This window comes from Diaporthe amygdali (assembly GCF_026229845.1).
Source record: "Diaporthe amygdali strain CAA958 chromosome Unknown NODE_17_length_903054_cov_64_435670, whole genome shotgun sequence".
Lineage (NCBI taxonomy): Eukaryota > Fungi > Ascomycota > Sordariomycetes > Diaporthales > Diaporthaceae > Diaporthe > Diaporthe amygdali.
In genome coordinates this window covers 600,219-619,826 of record NW_026517037.1, presented here as the reverse complement: position 1 = coordinate 619,826, position 19,608 = coordinate 600,219, and the positions used below count along the sequence as shown (strand labels likewise).

The 19,608-nt window shown below is 53.4% G+C and overlaps 6 protein-coding genes across 6 annotated transcripts; 4 read left to right on the top strand and 2 right to left on the bottom strand.

The window, feature by feature from the left end:
• Positions 1-2,148: 2,148 nt before the first annotated feature.
• J7T55_005141 (H/K antiporter P-type ATPase) lies at positions 2,149-6,172 on the top strand (the record flags this gene model as incomplete). The annotated part of the gene is made up of 9 exons (XM_053144511.1): positions 2,149-2,417; positions 2,508-2,560; positions 2,673-3,212; positions 3,280-3,550; positions 3,608-3,702; positions 3,770-3,915; positions 3,981-4,328; positions 4,454-4,518; positions 4,576-6,172. The coding sequence occupies 9 exons, from the start codon at positions 2,149-2,151 to the stop codon at positions 6,170-6,172; spliced, it is 3,384 nt and encodes a 1,127-aa protein (XP_052992865.1).
• Positions 6,173-7,572: 1,400 nt separating this feature from the next.
• On the top strand, positions 7,573-9,097 carry J7T55_005140 (Citrate synthase; the record flags this gene model as incomplete). The annotated part of the gene is made up of 4 exons (XM_053144510.1): positions 7,573-7,814; positions 7,880-8,077; positions 8,136-8,563; positions 8,631-9,097. The coding sequence occupies 4 exons, from the start codon at positions 7,573-7,575 to the stop codon at positions 9,095-9,097; spliced, it is 1,335 nt and encodes a 444-aa protein (XP_052992864.1).
• Positions 9,098-10,202: 1,105 nt separating this feature from the next.
• Positions 10,203-11,848, bottom strand: J7T55_005139 (26s protease regulatory subunit 4; the record flags this gene model as incomplete). Its single annotated transcript, XM_053144509.1, has 4 exons — positions 10,203-10,709; positions 10,789-11,598; positions 11,714-11,773; positions 11,846-11,848. The coding sequence occupies 4 exons, from the start codon at positions 11,846-11,848 to the stop codon at positions 10,203-10,205; spliced, it is 1,380 nt and encodes a 459-aa protein (XP_052992863.1).
• Positions 11,849-12,784: 936 nt separating this feature from the next.
• J7T55_005138 (uncharacterized protein) lies at positions 12,785-13,662 on the top strand (the record flags this gene model as incomplete). The annotated part of the gene is made up of 3 exons (XM_053144508.1): positions 12,785-13,045; positions 13,118-13,389; positions 13,488-13,662. The coding sequence occupies 3 exons, from the start codon at positions 12,785-12,787 to the stop codon at positions 13,660-13,662; spliced, it is 708 nt and encodes a 235-aa protein (XP_052992862.1).
• Positions 13,663-14,544: 882 nt separating this feature from the next.
• J7T55_005137 (succinylligase subunit alpha) lies at positions 14,545-15,899 on the bottom strand (the record flags this gene model as incomplete). Its single annotated transcript, XM_053144507.1, has 5 exons — positions 14,545-15,134; positions 15,191-15,279; positions 15,362-15,488; positions 15,574-15,602; positions 15,733-15,899. 5 exons carry the CDS (start codon positions 15,897-15,899, stop codon positions 14,545-14,547), a joined length of 1,002 nt encoding a protein of 333 aa, XP_052992861.1.
• A 665-nt stretch (positions 15,900-16,564) lies between these two features.
• J7T55_005136 (elongator complex protein 3) lies at positions 16,565-18,268 on the top strand (the record flags this gene model as incomplete). Its single annotated transcript, XM_053144506.1, has 1 exon — positions 16,565-18,268. One exon carries the CDS (start codon positions 16,565-16,567, stop codon positions 18,266-18,268), a length of 1,704 nt encoding a protein of 567 aa, XP_052992860.1.
• Between the last annotated feature and the right edge of the window lie 1,340 nt (positions 18,269-19,608).

Genomic DNA, 19,608 nt, shown 5'->3' with positions numbered 1-19,608 from the left:
GGTGGTGTTGCCAAGAAGGGGTGGGATGGCTGGCTGTGCCCGGAGCCCGGCGTTTGGAGGGAGGATGGTCAGAGATGGAGGCATGGCTGGCTCTTTCCTCTGATCGACTTACTACTTGGGTGTCACGGCTGTGCCGGTGGGGGCATCCGTTTCACTTGCAAAGGCGCTGGCTTATTCTTGGATTGTCGCGGCTCTGTGATTTTCCTTTTGTGTGATATATTCGGGACGAAGGGGGGAGAGACCACGTGTTGTTCGTTCCATGCAACAACAATCTCCGGACAAGACGGTGAGATAAATGTGCCTCTGCGATGGGATCAAAGGATCTGGTGCTCGGAAAGTGGGAGGTGGAGGTGGGACTTGAGGAGGCCTCTGGCTCGAGTCCCTTTCAGGAAAGCCGTGATGGCAGTAAGGGGGTGAGATGAGGAGGCCACAAGGACAGCCTGATGCAAGCTGCACTGTGACTGACAACAGCCATGATGATATCTACAACCATGACCATGCACATGTCTTGTGGGCCGGGCATCGGTCGGACCTGGGAGGGGAGCAGGGTGGGAAGAAGGGAGAAGGAGAGGAGAGTCTCCCAGGACCCATCTGCGCGCCAATGTGAATGGTCAATTGCCGCGCAAGACTTCTTGGAAGTCATCCTGACTTACACGGGGGGTTTGAGCTTATTGCGTGAGGCTCCATTGAATATGCTCCGAGCTCAAGCTGGGGTGGATGACGGACAGAGCCAATGCAACCTGCGGGTAGTGCATGACCTGGCGCGTTTCCGAGTGGACAGCGCGAATCGTGGAAATGATGTCAAAAACATCACTGGACCGGCTGGACTGCTGCGGAGGAAGAACAGCACTGTGGGCAACAGCAGGCAGGGAAATTTCTGGTCACGTCTCACGCTTCTCACAAGAGTGTAGTGTAGTCCCAGATCCAGATGGCTAGCCGGTGAGGCTGTGTAAGTCAAGGCCGTGGCCCCCTTTGTCAACCCCAAGAATCCAGATATCAGTCTGAACCCTGGCCTCCATATCCTTTGCTATGCGCGATTTCTGACCGCTTGTTATTCCTCTACCATAAGCAGACTACAGCCCATTTCAAACTTCCTTGGATCCGGACTCCAAATTTGCTTTACTATGCGGCATTTTCGCAAGCTACAGTGCGGAATATTCCAACCAGAGTTCAGACTATCCCCAACTTCCAATATCCTACCCCCCTAGCTTCCGTTCGCGTGACCCTGGCTCTCTGCTCCAACGACTCGGTGATCCTCCTTCACAGCCTTTGCTTGCGCTTGGCGCTCCTCCTCCTTCACCTCCATCTCCCTGCCGTGACACAGTTGATATAGTGCTTTGTTTTGTTTTCGCGTGCATCGCCACAACTCACAAATCTTCTCCGGCCTGGGCATGGTCACAGGCGGCCTCCCTCACGCTGCCGTTGTCCAAACTTGGACGCCGGAATGCCTATCTGGGCTCTTTGGCCTTTCCCGAGGTCAGCATAGTATCAATGCACAGCAGTGACCACGCCTATGGCACAGTAGCATTGTCAGCTCGAGTCAACCTCCGCACACGTGCCAGTGTCCTACAGTGAAATCCTGACTATCAAACTCATTTCCGTGCCGGTGATTCTGCCTCTGGCCGGTCCCTGCCGCTAATCGTGCTGTCCTCCGTACATGTGATAATACACTTGCATACTGCTTTCCAGTATCCACCGTAGCGGTCTTGATGCGCCAATTTTCTCCCTAATTTTCCTGGAGCCGCCATGCCCCATGATCTCCTAAATCGCAACAGGAGCGAGGGAAGAGACGAAACCAGGTGAGGGAAAATGGCCAAGTAGTCTGCACGAGGAAGCCACATAGCTAGCCTGTTTGAGTATCTCATGCCGGAAGCCTCTTTCCTGGCCATCGTGAAGCGGGAACAGGAGTCGGCGCCTTGCGCGTAATTTTGGTTCTTTGTTGGCTAATGATTACTCCATCCGTTGCCAACCAACCTATCTGCCTATCTGCCTCACATTTCTCCTCACATGCACCCCCCGGGCCTCTTGTCGCAGGATGGGTAGCCTGCTCCTCCTACCTTGAGTATAAAGCCCTCGCCCGGCTCTGGTAGACTTTCCAAGGACCTGCCACAGTATCACTTACACTTTCTGCCCCCTTCATCCTACCTCATGTCCTCTCCTGTTGCACGGAGTTATAAAACATACCTGAGCATGGCCGAAAATGACGAGGCCGAGACGGCCACGACAGAGCGCCTACGCTTCAAAGACGAGGAGGAGGCTGCTGGCGGCAGTCACGGTGGCGGTCGCGCCTCGATGGCGGCCAACAGGCGTCCTCAGCTGGCTCGATCGTCGACTGCCTTCTCAGAGGACTCGATCTCAATCCGTCCCGCAAGCAGGCGTGAGCCTACAGTCGCTTTGCCTATCCAATACCGAACTTTGTAAGCCTCGAAAACACCGACAAATTCTGTTTCGTCTCTTATGTCTGCTTCGCTTTACTCTTCGGTGAAGCTGACATTTTGACTGCACAGATCAATTGATCTCGAAGACGCGAAGGCCAAGAATAAGAATAATGCTGTTACGGGTAAGTTGTTTCTTTTACAATCGGTGCGATTGACATTGAAATCACAATCAACATCTGCGTTGAAAATTGATCTGGATTGGCAATTCGCTAATAAGCATTTCACGCATTATAGATCTCGCCGACTTGGACTGGCACACAATACCCACTCATGAACTCACCCAGCGCCTGAACGTATCCGAGAGGCACGGCCTCTCCGATGAACAAGTCAAGCGCCGCCTCCAAAAATACGGCAAGAACGCGCCTTCCCCTCCCCAGACGCACCGCTTTAAAACCATCATGGGCTACTTCTTCAAGGGCTTCGGGTCGGTGCTGCTCGTGGCGTCGATCCTCGTCTTCATCGCGTGGCGGCCGCTCGGCGACCCGCCCGCGCAGGCTAACCTGGCGCTCGCCATCGTGCTGCTGGCCGTCTTCTTCATCCAGGCCGGGTTCAATATGTGGCAAGACTGGAGCTCCAGCCGCGTCATGAACAGCATCAAGACCATGTTGCCGGACGAGTGTCATGTCGTGCGCGACGGCGCGCAGATGAGCCTTTTCGCAGCCGAGCTCGTCCCTGGCGATGTGCTGCTCGTGAAGGCGGGTAACAAGCTGCCTGCCGATGTTAGGTTTATCAATGTCTCCTCTGATACTAAGTTTGATCGCTCGATCCTCACGGGTAAGTGTCCACATTAAACGATAGATTGATATTGGAAAGACAATTCTGGCTAACATTACTCTGCTAGGTGAATCTGTTCCATTAGCGGCTGTCGTCGACTCAACTGACACCAACTACCTCGAGACAAGGAATATTGGTCTCCAAGGAACACATTGTGTTTCTGGTAGCTGTACCGGCATCGTTGTCTCTACAGGAAACAAGACTGTTTTTGGAAGAATTGCGAAACTTACAAATGAGCCCAAGGTTGGGCTGACAACTCTTGAGAAGGAAGTTTTGAGCTTTGTTTGGATCATCTGTTCTATAATGCTCGTTATGATCATCATTGTGATTATTCTCTGGTAAGAACTGCTTGTCTTGGTCTGTGGGTTGTACTTTGGCTGACCAACTGCTTCCAGGGCCGCTTGGTTACGAACAACCTATCCTGATTGGATTAATGTTCCTACACTTATTGTTGATTGTGTATCAGTGGCTGTCGCTTTCATACCTGAAGGTAAGAGCACCCTTTCCATTACACGACTGTTCCATGTACTGTGATTACTGACAGCGGGTTTGTGTAGGATTGCCTGTTGCATTGACAGCAAGTTTGACAATAAGCGCAAACATGATGCGGAAGAACAAGATTTTGTGCAAGTCGCTCAAGACGGTCGAGACCTTGGGTGCTGTGAGCGTCATCTGCTCAGACAAGACCGGAACTCTTACTGCGGTACGTCTATACTACTTAACATATCATCTGAAAACTTTGTAACTGACAGATGTGACTCGCCGCAGAACAAAATGGTGGTCACAGACTGCTTCGTGGGCCTCGAGAAGATGACAGCGGACAACGTCAGAGATACACTCATCGCGGAGCGAAATATAGACGGCAACTTTGCAGGCAACGCGATCGATCAACTCAGAACAATCGGCGGTCTCTGCAATGCCGCCGTGTTTGACGCCCAGACCAGAAAGCTGCCCCTGGCTGAGCGGAAGATACATGGAGATGCCACCGATACTGCCATTCTTCGATTTTCCGAGGGCCTTGGACACATCTCAGAGTTGAAGAGATGTTGGCATACCAAATTTGATTTGGCTTTCAACAGCAAGAACAAGTTTATGATCAGAGTCCTCAGCCTAGCTGTAAGTAACAAGTCAAGCTTGACTTCAACATCGCCTCTTCAGGATATATTCTTCACAACATGGTGTTAAGATTTATTCCTTTCTGCCGAAGTCGAAAATCAGGAAAGCTAACCCGGTATTTTCAGCACCCCGACGGAAAAACCGACGCAATGCCGCTCGACGTTGCCTCCGTGTTTGAACCAAGTGACCTGTAAGCATTTCAAAACTTCCAGGTTGACTTCAGCCCGGCTAACAATGCCTCACTTAGGCTCCTCACGATCAAGGGCGCCCCGGACAGACTCCTTGATCGATGCAAATACTACATTGGGAGGACTGGCGCATCCCATCTCATGACTGAGACAGCCAAAGCGCAAATAGAGGCAACACAGGCGGAGTACTCAGCAAGAGGCCGCCGCGTACTACTCCTCGCACATAAGACACTCTCCCGTTCCTCGATAAAAGCCTCTACTCTCTCATCAGCATTTGAGAAGGAAATGACCGACAATGCCAAGTCTGGCCTCACATTCGTCGGCCTCGTCGCCATCCAGGACCCACCGAGGCCCGAGATCCCGGACGTTATTCAGACCCTGCGAGGCGCAGGCATACGCATCTTCATGGTGACTGGCGACTTTGCCTTGACAGCCCAGGCGATCGCAGCAGAGTGCGGGATTATCACGAACGCTCCCGGGTTGGTGAAGTCCGCCGCAGACCTCAACCGTAACCCGCTGGCGCACCCGTCCGACCTGAACGGAGAAGGGCAAGTGGCCAAGAATGTCCGCTTCGACGACCAGCACCAGCCGACGTCTATCGTTGTCACGGGCTCGGACCTCATGGCCATGAATGAGTCGCAGTGGGATCAGCTGATCATGTCGTACACCGAGGTCGTCTTCGCGCGCACGACGCCCGAGCAGAAGCTTCGCATCGTGCGCGAGCTGCAGGCGCGCAACATGGTAGTGGGCATGACAGGTGACGGGGTCAACGACGCGCCGGCGTTGCGCGCCGCAGACGTGGGGATCGCGGTCGGTTCCGGGTCGGATATCGCGGTCGAGGCGGCCGACATGGTGCTGCTGGAGAGCTTCAGCAGCGTGGTGGAGGCGGTGCGGTACGGGCGCATGATGTTCGACAACCTCAAGAAGACCATCGCCTACCTGCTCCCCGCCGGCAGCTTCTCCGAGTTCTGGCCCGTCTTCACCAACGTGGCGTTCGGCCTGCCGCAGGTCCTCAGCAGCTTCCTCATGATCGTCATCTGCTGCTTCACCGACTGCCTGGCCGCGACGTCGCTCGCGTACGAGAAGCCTGAGGCCGACGTCCTGCTGCGTCCGCCCCGCGTCGTGGGTGTCGACCGGCTTGTCGATTGGAAGCTCATTGTGCAGTCTTACGGCTTCATCGGCATCATGGAGACTACTGCATCCTTTGCTATGAGCTACTGGTACCTTGAACGAAACGGCATCCCTTTCTCCCGCCTGTGGTTCGGCTTCGGCGACCCGCAAGGCATCGACGCGGACTACTACACGCAGAAGCTGAGCGTGGCCAGCTCCATCTACTTCATCACTCTTGTGGTCATGCAGTGGTTCAACCTAATGTCGGTACGAACGCGGCGCCTGTCCATTTTCCAACACCCGCCTCTGTTCAACAGAAAGACACAGAACGTGTGGCTCTTCCCTGCCATCCTATTCGCTCTGGTCATGGCTTTCTTCTGGCTCTATATCCCGAGGCTTCAGGAGGTTCTGTCCACGGCGCCTGTCCCGGTCGAGTACTGGTTCCTGCCAATGACCTTTGGGCTAGCTATTCTTTTGCTGGACGAGGGTCGCAAGTTTTTTGTACGGAAGTGGCCGGCAGGACTGATGGCTCGGTGGGCTTGGTAACTGCATTTGCGAGTTCGTAAGGGCTCTTGAGTTATCTACTATAAATATATTAGACAATGATTCAGCTTTATCTCGCTACGTGCACATAATCTATGATATCATCCTTGTGTGTACTCAAACCCTAACGCGGAATCAGACTAATTGACTGTGCCGCAGGCTTCGCCAGATGTTGTAATGTGGTTGATCTCGAGCTGATGGGCTATAATTGGGGAAAGTCTCCGATCAAATGCTCGTGGTGTTATCTGCTGGATATATTTCTGTAAACATAAGATGACCAAGAGTATCCCCAGTCTTTTCCAAAGGTTATTCATGAGCCTATGAAGCCTGCTGTGTACTCGGGGGTTCTTCCTCGTAGCGGAGGCATATTCGGAAGTGATCTTCCTCTTAAAGGAAGGAGTCACGTCTTCTTGATCGACCTTTCGCCGTAGGGACTTTCAAAAATTGTTTAAGGCATCTTTTCAGAACGCCGAGACTTTATCGAAGAGCCTGATAGTGCCGATTGCGTGATGTGGGTCTTGAAACTTGATGTTGAGAGAGATAGAACGAGTTCACTTGGCTTTGATCCAGTGTCAACTACCCGAAGGGGTGCATACATCCTCGGATAACCCCTAGCACTAACGATGTTTACCGAACAAACTCTTCAATAAGATTGAAATCACACTTTTGCCCCGAAGGCAGCAGGAAAGCGCGGAGGCCAAGAGTTGATCAAGCCTCTGCCCCACAGAATGGGGAGGGGAAGCCACTAAGAGTTGCATCTGGAATCCTGTAAAATCCTATATCACCGTGCCTTTGCCTGATCCACCTGTCATGAGCAAGCAAGCTGTCATGGCTTTGAGTGCGGTGGATGCCACTAACTGCATTTCAAGCATGGCAGAATTTGATCACGGTGATAGCTACACCCATATCTGGGGGATGGAGATTAAAGTATCGTGCAAGCATGAATTCATGAGTATGTTCACGTGTGGCTTCCAACAGCAAGCTCTGGAGATGCATGCTTGGGGACGCCGGAAAGGCGGGAACTCCTAGAATATGGAAGGATCTGGCAGCACTTGTCGTGCTAGACGATATGCTGTCAGCATTGGTATGTGACGAAAGCTTGCGGGGTGTTTTCTGGTGTCGGATTTGAGAATTTTGGCCTCTTAAGTAAGGGACGGACCTACGCTGAGGTGTGGCGGTCTATTGCGCCGTCTCAATTACTATACTTAGTAATTTTTAGTATTGGTCACTACCACAATCCCCCTCCCCGTATGTTCTCAGTTACTTCGAATAAAATTAGGAGGTAAAGATCAGCTTTAAGTCATAAGATCTGTCCTTCTGCGCACTGAGTGCGAGTGCTTCAGACCTGTCCTCAATCCCTCGCAACAGGACTACTGAGAAGATCTGAACGAAACACTACCAAGATGTCTGGTCCTGAGTCCAAGCTCCCTAAAAGGATGATCGATGGATATTTGGACATAATCGACAGCCGCACAGGAAAGAAATACACAGTTCCAATCAACAACAACTCTGTTGCGGCGACCGACTTCTCCGGCATCATCGCCTCCAATGATCCCGGCCCCACGCCTTCTGGGGACACAGGACTAAAAATATTCGACCAGGGCTTCAAGAACACCGCTTGTGTGAAATCTTCTATTACATATATGTTAGTTCATGATCAAAATATATGCTCTGCACGTCTTACAAAACGTAGTGCTAACCTCTTCGAAGTGACGGAATTCGTGGACGGATTTACTACCGCGGGAACTCCATCCTCGAACTTTTTGACAACAATGATTACGAAGAAGTCCTGCACTTACTGTTATGGGGACACTTGCCTTCGCCGGATGAGAAAGCAAGCCTTCGCAAAGCCTTGTCCGCGGCCATGGGTGCCCCAAAAAGCGTCGTAGATGCCATTCAAGCTTTTCCGTGAGCCGGCCAGATCAAACTGCAGTCATCGAAGGCGCCTAACAGACACTTTATCTAGGCGCGATTCCATGACTTCCCCGATGATCATCGCCGGATTAGCAGCATACGCAGCGCTCGATGAGGGATCCTTTAAGACACATAATTCGAGTGCAGCCTACTACCTCGGAAATCTCAAGGCTGTAGACGCAGCCATCATACGGAGTCTTTCAGCTCTCGCCACCACAGTGGCACTTGTCTACTGTCACAAACGCAACCGTCACTTCACGAAACCGCAGGAGGATGGTTCGTTTATTGGGAATCTTCTTCTCATGATGGGAATTTCTGATGAGCATACCGAGAGGTGTCTTCAAAGTTTATGGGTTCTCTATGCCGACCATGAGATGACGAATTCGACATCTGCTTTCCTACACTCCGCCTCGAACCTGACAGACCCTGTGTCGTGCATGATAGCCGGAGTTGTCTCAGCCTACGGTCCGCTTCACGGAGGTAAGGTTAAACGTGATCTCAGGCAACAGCACCTCAAGCGAGATATTGACTGTGAGTTTCTTGATAGGTGCTATAGATCTGGCCTATCAGGATTATCGACGCATCGGCTCGACGGAAAATGTGCCAGCATTCATCGCCTCCGTCAAAGACCACAAACAACGCCTTTTCGGCTACGGTCATCGCGTGTACAAAACGGTGGATCCTCGGAGCAGTGCCATCCTCGGAATGCTACACAAAACCATCGAGGAGACTCATCAACAGGAGAGCCCCTTTCTCCAAATCGCCCTGGAGATCGACCGCGTCGCGAACTCGGACAGCTACTTCGTCTCGCGAAAAATCAAGGCAAACGCTGACTTGTTTGGATCTTTACTCTATACGGCTCTCGGCTTTGAGACTGATATCATCATCGCTCTAGCCTGCGTCTCGAGGATAGGTGGTGCCATGGCGCATTGGAGGGAAGCGATGCAGCAAACACCGGTCTTGTGGCGTCCGCAGCAGCTATATGTGGGACCTCTGCCTGACGTACGTGACTAGCGAGAGCGTTATGCATAAAGCAAAATGTGAGGAGGTCGCAGTGCTTCACTGAAGAAGTACCTAATAGCCCCTGAAGGCTGTTGAAGTCCAGGAACGACGTAGCTACTGATGCCAGCAGTTCTGTTCAATAAGGCACTTCCGCCAAAATTTGATTCTCCTGATTCTTGAACTCCTCTCCACACCTTATGTGCTTTTTACGGACTGGCAAATGTGATTACTCAAGGCTTGATACGAGTGCTTCATGCACACTTCTCTGGGAGCTGTAATATGTCGGAAAAGGAAATCGGCGATGTGAAGTCGCTAGATAATTGGCATAAGTACATTGCATGAAAAAAGAATTGTACCCGGACAGGGAATGGATAGAAAACAAAAAGATGTTAGAACATTTGTCCTCGGTGAGACTATACAACATTCGTTAATCAGCTGAATCTTGCACCTCTTACGGAGCTCCTCTTACCTTGAACTCACGACCTTCGGATATCTCACTGGTTCCCCAGCGAGTCATTCTATATGAGACCGACGCTTTAACCAACTAAGCCACGAAGACGGATACATGGGAGGCGGCGGCATCGAGTCTCCCCAAGACGGCCGTCGAAGGGCTGGACCAGTTGAGCGCGTGGGACGGAGGTATCTAAGCAGGTTTGGTGTCGGGAACAATTGAACGGTGCGTTTGAGCCTCTGTGGTTAGAAGACACATTCATCTCTGAATTCACTCACCCAACTTCACGGGGGTAGGGCAGAGAGAGGCTGTCGTGACGGGTGGAGGCTGCGTCCCAGATCGAGTCAGTACGCGTGACTACCACCCAAACGTGCGATGTGATGTTGCCGGGAACAACCAACTGATACTAGTAGGGCTGGATGTTGGGCAAAGGCGAAAAGTGTTATGGCTTGTGTAGGAAGACGTGTCCACATCGCAGATCGAGTTAGCAGACACGCTCATCTGAGCCCAGGAACGGTCTTTTGCAGAACACATGGGAGCCGTTGATATGTGCATATTATCGGTGGTCAATGCCATCTATTCCATCTATCCCGCTCACCTCATGCTGTGAGCTCTTTCCAGCCGCATCCTCCAGCATCCTCCTCGTAAAAGTACACACATCTTGGCTTAAAGATACAGGCCCTCCGGCTCACCCTCCTGCTTCGTCCGTAGCACTCTCTCCCGCGCAGACCGGAAGTCGGACATCTGCACACGCATACGTCGCTCCCGCAGGGCCAGCAGACCGGCCTCTGAGCAGATGGCCTTGATGTCGGCACCGGAGAGGTCGTCCTTCTGCGCAATGAACTCCTCCAGGTCCACATCCTCGTTAAGGTTCATCTTAGACGTATGCAGGTGGAAAATCTTGCGCTTGGTGTTTTGGTCTGGAGGCTCGAAGAGAATCTTTCGGTCAATTCGGCCGGGCCGGATCAGGGCCGGATCCAGGGTCTCAATCTTGTTGGTCGCCATGATGACCTTGACATCGCCACGGTCATCGAAACCGTCGAGCTGGTTGAGAAGCTCCAACATGGTTCGCTGTACTTCTCGCTCACCACCTGACGTGGATTCGTACCGCTTCGTACCGATTGCATCGATTTCGTCGATGAACACAATCGAGGGTGCATTCTCACCAGCAACCTGCACGCCAAGTTCATGTTAACAATTTCACATAACAATCGTAGTGAGCTTGATGACGCGTTGTCCGTCTTGCACTGACCTGGAAGAGCTGTCGAACCAACCGGGGACCATCACCCAGGTACTTTTGGATCAGTTCGGAGCCAACAATACGGAGGAAGGTTGCTGAGGTCTGATTCGCCACTGCCTTGGCCAAGAGCGTCTTTCCAGTACCTGGAGCACCGTAGAGAATGACACCCTTAGGCGGCTTGATACCCATCTCCTCGTACAGCTCGGGATGCAGCAGTGGCAACTCGACCGACTCGCGAACCTCCTGGATCTGTTGCTCCAGACCACCAATATCCGCATACGACTCGGTGGGGGCCTTGTCGAGCTTCATTACACTGACAGCCGGGTCGGTGTCATCGGTAAGAACACCGACAATGCTGACGGTCTTGTGGTGCAACAGAACGCTGGCACCGGGCTCGAGCAGGTCTTTGTCAACGAAGCTCATGATGCTCACGTAATACTCGGGGCCGGTGGTGCTGGACACGATGGCATGGTCGTCATCTATCATCTCCTCCAGTGTTCCAACGCCCATGGGGCTCCCTCGCATATCATCAACCCGGCCACGTTCATCGGCATTGCGGTCGGCAGCATCGTCGGCAGCGGGTGGGGCGTTGCTATCTTTGGCAGCCTTGGCTTTCCTCAGACGCTCCTGATTCTCGACATACTCTTCCTCGAGTAGTAAGTGGTCGTGGACGCGCTGCATACGCAGCAGACGCAGTTTGCATCGTTGAGAAGGGTAGATGGCGGGGAGCTTTGCGGCAGCGCTGGTGCCTGCCTGCTTTCTCTTCTTGCGACCGACGCGGGTGGTGGGCTTTGGCGGAGGTTCGTACTTGGGCTTATCCTTCTGAATCAAGGGAGTTGAGGTTAGCAAAGCAGGCCGGCTCAATGCACCAGAAGGCAGACCTGATTGCGGAAGCTGCTGGCGTCCGCAACAGAAGAGCGGAGGGACATTAACAAACCTTCTTGTCGTTTCCATCACGGCCGTCTTGGCCACCGCCCATTCCAGACTGATTCTGACCCTATTGTGACACGACAATCAGTAAACATTGCGCATGATGCAGCCACAGCAGGGCTCCAGTAGTTATGCATACCATGATTGCGACTCAGGACTCGAATGCGCGAGACTGTGCTACCAGAGTGCGGGTCAGAAAAGAAACGACGAAGACGATCTCTCAAGGGGTCGTCCAGGTGTTTAAGGGATGAGATGATGGCGATGGAGTCGGAGGTAGCTTGTTTCGCAGGACGGACTGGGCTGGTCGCTGGACGGTGGAAGGGCGAAGCTGCAAGTGACGAGAGGCCGGCGTTGTAATCCCGTCGAGCTCCCACGTCGCTTTAGGTAATCAGGCTCCCAGCGACACACGCCAGCTCCCGTCCAGCGGTCCAAGGCGCGTGGCTCGTGCTCCCCCTGTCTCAGCTGGCCTTCCTCGGTACGTACTCCGGGTTCCCTGCTGCGCTGGAGTGGAGCATCCAGGCGTTTCCAGTACTTAGACAATACTTGACCGAGGCCAGTCACCGGGCTCAGACTGTGTGTACTCCCCTAGTACCGTTCCGGCAGTGTCCCGTGAAGCCCAATGAAGTCACCGTCGAAAGTATCGGCCTGGCTGTAGTCTACAGCCCAATCCTTAACACTGAGGAATCAAAACCTCGGAACGACAAAGCCGTGCGTGGGCGATCTCTCCCCAAGCCTGCCTCAACTGCAGAACTGTATCCTGCTGTACTCTCAACCCTTCCCTCTTTTAGGTTTCAAGGTTGGTTCAGATCTCTTGGGTGATTCACTGCGAGCTGACTACCAACCGCCACAACCCGTGGGCCTCTATCGATCCTCGGCCCTTACACCCTAGGCAATCCACTTCGACCCCTCTGTCCCTACACACGAGAGCGACATCTCCGCCAGATCGTACAAGGCTGACAGCACCCCACTCTGCCACCTTCTTACTCAACCACCCACCCACGCACGCACCTACCTATCTACCATTCTTCCTCGTTTCCCTGCCTCTCCAGCACCAGAAACAGCACAGAATATCCTCACAATGTCGAGCACACGAGAGCGCCGCATCCTCAAGGAGCTCAGTGACATCCAGCAGGACAAAGACAACTCAGGCGTCCTAGCAACACCCGTCGATCCCAGCAATCTTACACATCTCAAGGGCACCTTCCCAGGGCCCCCAGACACTCCCTATGCCGGCGGCACTTACACAGTCGACATCCAAATCCCGGACATGTACCCCTTCAAATCGCCCATCATGAAGTTCGACACCAAGATGTGGCATCCCAACATCAGCAGCCAGACAGTGAGTCCAGACCTAGGCAGAGGAAAGGCAAAAGGAAGAGGCAGGCTCATATAGTGTCTTTCCCATATCTAGGGCGCCATCTGTCTCGACATCCTGGGAAGCGGCTGGTCACCCGTCGGCACGATCAAGACGGCTCTCCTCTCCCTGCGCATGCTCCTCGAGGCGCCGAACCCCAAAGACCCGCAGGACGCCGAGGTCGCCAAGATGATGATGGAGGACAACGACTTCTTCGCGTGCGTGGCACACGACTGGGCCGTCAAGCACGCCGGTGCCCCTCGCAAGCAGCCGCCCCCAGATCAGCTTCAGCGCAAGACAACGCAGAAGAAGGAGGATGACATCGCAAAGTACGCCGGGCTGGACACCAGTGTTCTCTCTTTCCTCTTACTCCCCCGCCCCCTCTTTTTGGACATCCCGAGCTGACGTGATTTTGCGGGGCGATCAGGTACCAAGGGTGGAATAAGAACCTCGTCGACCGCTTCGTCAACATGGGCTTCGACCTCGACGCCGTGGTGGAGGCCTTCCAATACGTGGGTATTGACCGCAACGGCGGCGACGACTACGAGATGGAGGAGGCCTACATGGGCGACGTGACCGCCCGCCTCCTGGGCGAGCAATGAGAAGACGTCATACTTCTCCTCAAGGAGAAAGAGGTTGGATAGCGCGCAGCAGCTCTTAACATTAGGATTCCAAGGACTGGGATTGATTGTAGCACAGAGATGGGGCCGACATGAAGCATTCAAATGGAGTTCTAAGGGCGGGTGACGAGCACAGGGGTAAATGCTTGTACGCCATAACAGGAGTTGAGCCGTCCTTCGAGGATTCGGGACAACAGCATTATCAGTGGTCTTTTGCTTTTCCAATCAATGTATTTCTTCGCGATTAAGGGATAACGGAGGGCGTTCGGAATTAGCACGGTGGGGCGCAGAGTGGTCTTTTCGAGGGCGACGACGGCTGACCAGGCGTCCTAACGGCCTGTGGTCAGTGATTATATAGAGAAATCGCATAAGCCCACTTGGCTATGAGATAGTCCTTTAACATGCTTGTGATCAGTGTGGTCCTTTCAACATATCGTAACTGTCCTTAACCTATCTTTGGTGTCAGGGAAGTATGACGCGGGAGACGACACCGCTCGTTGGATGAGTGGCGTGCCATAGCACGGACGTAGGACAAAATGCATTGGCAGGCGTGGTTTGCCCATTGACGCCGCTTCCACCCAGTCTATGAGAAATACGAAAATGAAGAAGCAACGCACCGCCAAAACACGGTATGACTACAATGATTGATGCCCCAACCGAGCCTTACAGTGCCTCGTGTGCACACTGATCCCCTTTCCCCACATTCGCCTCCATTCTGTTCAGCGCAGAGTATCCAGGTATGATGGCGAGTTTAGCGTGAGTGTGTGTGTGTGTGAATGTTCCCTGGCAATTCCCTATACTACAAAACCCTGGCCACATGATATACCACGAGGCTCCTCACCCCATTAATTCTGCAGAATTGCTTTACAGCAAATCGCGCCTGACGAACTCGTCACGGAGGGCCTTACCCAGGCCAGCCGGCGAGCGCTCCACGATCACACCAGCGCTCTCGAGCGCCTTGATCTTCGAGTCGGCACCGCCCTTGCCACCGCTGACGATGGCGCCAGCGTGACCCATGCGACGCCCAGGGGGCGCAGAGATACCAGCGATGAAGCTCACCACGGGCTTGCCGCCGTTGACAGTGTTGTTCGCCCGGAGGAAGTCCGCGGCGTCCTCCTCGGCCGAGCCGCCGATCTCGCCGATCATGATGATGCCATCCGTCTCCTCGTCCTGGAGGAACACCTTGAGGCAGTCGATGAAGTTGGTGCCAGAGAAGGGGTCACCGCCAATACCGACAACAAGGCTCTGGCCGAGGCCGGCCTGGGTGGTCTGGTTGACGGCCTCGTAGGTCAGGGTGCCGGAGCGGGAGACGATGCCGATGCGGCCGCGCTTGTGGATGAAGCCGGGCATGATGCCAATCTTGCATTGGCCAGGGGCGATAATACCGGGGCAGTTGGGGCCTACGAGACGGGTCTTGTTCTGCGTCTTGAGCATGGAGGTGATGCGGACCATGTCTTTGCCAACTGTTAGCTCTTTGTCAGGTACTAAGAGGAGATGCCGCGGAGCTGACCATGTTGAGGAATGCCTTCCGTGATGCAGACAACCAGAGGGATCTCAGCCTCAATGGCCTCTTGGATACCACCAGCTGCCAGAGGTGGGCTATTCCGGTATGTTAGCAACCGAATGTCTCGAACCACCTCTCTTCCTCCCAGCCTTCCCCCCCTGGATTGTGTTTCCTTACGGGACGAAGATTCCTGTGGCGGTCGCGCCAGTCTCCTTCACGGCGTCGGAAACATTTGCGAAGACGGGCAGGTCGAGATGTTTGGAGCCAGCCTTCTTGGGGTTTGTACCACCGACGACCTTTGTACCTGCGAAGCCATCTCTATCAGCCTCCTTTTCTCCATAACAGTGATGTTTACAGCACCGTGGCGTGTATCGAGGGGTATCGTTTACCGTATGCGATGGCCTGCTCAGCGTGGAATCTGTGGCAGCAAACCGTGGGTTAGCATGTGAAACCCTGCCGAGAATATTTCACGCAAAGCTTGGCCGTCATCAGGAGGTACGCGAGCTGTGCAGCGATGGCACGGCTGAAAGATGGCACTCTGCACTCACGTTCCCTGCTTTCCAGTGAAGCCCTGGAAGATGACCTTGGTGTCACCGTTGATCCTGAGGTTCTCGATGGTCTGCTGGTAAGGGCCGGATTGGGCGCTGTACGTCCTCTTGGAGAGCTGGCGCAGAATTGACCCGGTAGGTCGTAGTTGTCTGGTGAAGGCCTGCATCGTGATAGATCCACAGCCTCGAAGACGGAAGATTTATTAAGAGAAAAAGGAAGGTGAAGAGGGAGCGGAAATGGGTTGCAAAAGGAGAACGGTGGTGAGACAGGCCGTCAATGCTGATGGGGATAGCTTCAAATCCAGGGCTTATCCGTTCGATCCAAGGTGGTAGTCAGTCTACTTTACTTTGCTGGCAGCTGGAACAGAGCTCACCTGCTTGCATCCACCTGCACCTGTTACCCAGCATTCAAGACCCCAGATTTGATACCAGCAGGATGGGCCAGGTTCAGAGCTAGCGGCCCCTGGGCAAAATTCTGCAGGATTGCTGATAGCAGGGAACCCTCAAGACACCTGTCTGCTTCCGAAAGTACCCGTCCACACCGTCCTGCCTGCCGAGGCCCAGGCTGGACCTCCAACTTCTTATCAGTCACTCCAAGGCTTATCGCTTCTAACAAATTTCCACCTCGACGAGGGGCAGCTACTTGACTAACAAGCAATTATTCCAATCACAGGCACTGCATTGCAGTTGCAAATCCGCAGGCAGCCAAAACTCCACAGCAGCCAGCACCGATTCAAAAACCGAAGAGGCACAAAGTCTACCAGCAACACTCTCGTATTCAAGGAAAACCCCGAATGTTTCTACATACAAAATGTCGACAACTACAGTGACAATGACGGAGACGAAGCGCAAGAAAGGCGCCGATCTACCGCCAGAGAACGAGCGCTTCCTCCGATGCTGCGCAGACATCGCCAACGCCCTCATCGAGGACCATGAGGCCACCCAGGACTCGACACGCCCGAAGAAGGACTTGAACTTAAACTCGCTCCGGTCCAGGCTTGCCAAGAAGCACAAGATCAACAACATGCCCTCACTGACCGCCATCATCGCCGCCGTCCCCGAACACTACAAGAAGTACATCCTGCCCAAGCTCGTCGCAAAGCCAATACGAACATCCTCAGGTATTGCAGTTGTTGCCGTCATGTGCAAGCCTCACCGGTGCCCACATATTGCATATACTGGCAACATCTGTGTCTACTGTCCTGGAGGGCCAGACTCCGACTTCGAGTACAGCACCCAGTCCTACACCGGGTACGAGCCCACGTCTATGCGAGCTATCCGAGCACGATATGACCCATTCGAGCAAGCCCGTGGCCGTGTTGATCAATTAAAGGCACTAGGGCATTCGGTGGACAAAGTGGAATACATCATCATGGGAGGCACCTTCATGTCCCTCCCGGAGTCATACAGGGACGACTTCATTTCCCAGCTGCATAATGCGCTCAGCGGATACCAGACCTCAAACGTGGATGAGGCGGTCGAGGCAGGAGAACTGAGCAATACTAAGTGCGTGGGCATCACAATCGAGACACGGCCAGATTACTGCCTGCAGCCACATCTGTCGAGTATGCTGCGCTATGGCTGCACACGGTTGGAGATCGGTGTGCAGTCTCTGTACGAAGATGTTGCACGAGACACCAATCGAGGGCATACCGTTGCTTCTGTCGCAGAGACTTTCAGCCTTGCCAAGGACGCTGGGTTCAAGGTCGTTAGCCACATGATGCCTGATTTACCAAATGTCGGGATGGAGCGCGACCTTGACCAGTTCAAGGAGTATTTCGAGAACCCAGCCTTCAGGACAGACGGCCTGAAAATTTATCCAACCTTGGTCATCAGAGGGACGGGTCTCTATGAGCTATGGCGGACAGGCCGCTACCAGAACTACACTCCAAACGGACTAATTGACCTTGTCGCGCGGATTCTGGCCCTTATTCCACCATGGACTCGTATCTACCGTGTCCAGCGTGACATTCCGATGCCGCTCGTTACCTCTGGCGTCGAGAATGGAAATCTTCGAGAACTGGCCCTTGCTCGCATGAAGGACTTTGGCACAACTTGTCGTGACGTACGAACCCGTGAGGTCGGTGTCAATGAGGTCAAGAACAAGATCCGCCCCAATCAAATCGAGCTTGTGCGCAGAGACTACACAGCAAACGGAGGTTGGGAGACATTCCTTGCATACGAGGACCCCAAACAGGACATACTCGTCGGATTGCTGCGGCTGCGGAAGTGTACCGAAAAGTACACGTACCGTGAGGAGCTCGTCGGTCAGCAGACGAGTTTGGTGCGTGAGCTGCACGTTTACGGAACAGCGGTACCTGTGCATGCGAGGGACCCTAAGAAATTCCAGCATCAAGGGTTTGGAACCTTGTTGATGGAGGAGGCAGAGAGAATAGCGAGAGATGAGCATGGCAGCGAGAAGATCAGCGTCATCTCGGGCGTTGGTGTGAGGAGCTACTATAAAAAGCTTGGATACTGGCTAGATGGGCCATACATGAGTAAATGGCTGGATGGAAGGCCGGAGAAGCAGGGTTAAGCACAATCGCATCAACACAAGCATTTCACACAGGGCGGTGTCAACCGCCAGGCGTTCTTCAACATGGGCCAGGGTGCAAAGGAAGGCGTTCTTGGGGCGCATATACAAAGGGGAAAACAATAGCGTGAAAACATAGGAAATCGGATCGGACGCCTCCACGAGCTCTTTGGAGAACCCATCGATAAGCTCACATTTGTCATGGTTGAGAAATCGCTGGTTCTTCGCTGCTTGCAACTTCGGATTGTACGTATCAACACACCTTCAGGTTTGTGGCACACCACCATCATCTTGATTAAGCGATCTGTCAACATGCACGTCGTCAAACCATTGATGACTGCCAGCTTTGGCTGGAAGCAGATATCGCGTGGCTTTTTGCCAAGCAAGTCAGCTACCTATCATTGGGGTTGATATACAGCCTTATCACAAGAAATATGCCGGAAATGGTTTTATCTCGAACACACAACCTTCATCTTGAGAGCGACCACACCTCGCCGTTCTGGGTTGTAATGGCTAGTTGGCCAAGCTGATCTAATTCTGGGCAATTCACTTTGGCTTGCCAAGCTGATATGGCTCGCCGAATCACGACCTTGCCCATCTGGGCACCACAAGCTTTTACACCATGTAACAAGGACCTCCTCGGCTTTTGCCAATATCATCCACCCAATCGCCCCTGCTCAGATTCACATTGGCTTCTTTCAGCCGGTCTCTATTGTTGTTCCAAATTCGTGGGACAAAGGTTCCAGAACCAGCCAAGGCCCTGGAGGCGTCCTGGGCAGCCCCTGGGCAATGCTTATGACCTTCCAAGTCGAGCATCTGGAAGACGAAGCTCACGATAGTCCCGATCTTGGGTCTCATCGTTGTCTAGAGCCTGGTTGAAGCTTTACCGTGCCGTTGGGTCGTACTTCACGAGTTTGCATACTGCCGTCACGAACAAGTCGTTTGAGTGGTCGCCTTTTCCCCCTCCCTTTCCCAACCTCCTCCGAAACGGCCCCATGCTTGAGGCTGGCTGAGCCAAGACAACGCCTTGCAACGCTGCGAGGTGCATTTTGTACCACGTGAGAGCCTGTTGGATGAATCTGGGCCTCCCTCCCTCTCTGCCATCTCGTCCGTCCTATCTTGTGCCTGAATTTGGCAGTACTCGCACCGACCTTCTGCCCACCATCCAATTGTCCAGTGCGGATGATTCGCCAAGATAGGATCGCGGCTTGCATGGAGCTCTGCACATATCTCGAGAAGGTTCGGTCTCCGAATCATAAGGCTTCTTGGCTGTTGTAGTGAAAGTTCAGGGGAATGGCCAGCCTCTCAAGGAAGGTTTCACTATCATAGTCAATGTCTGGAGC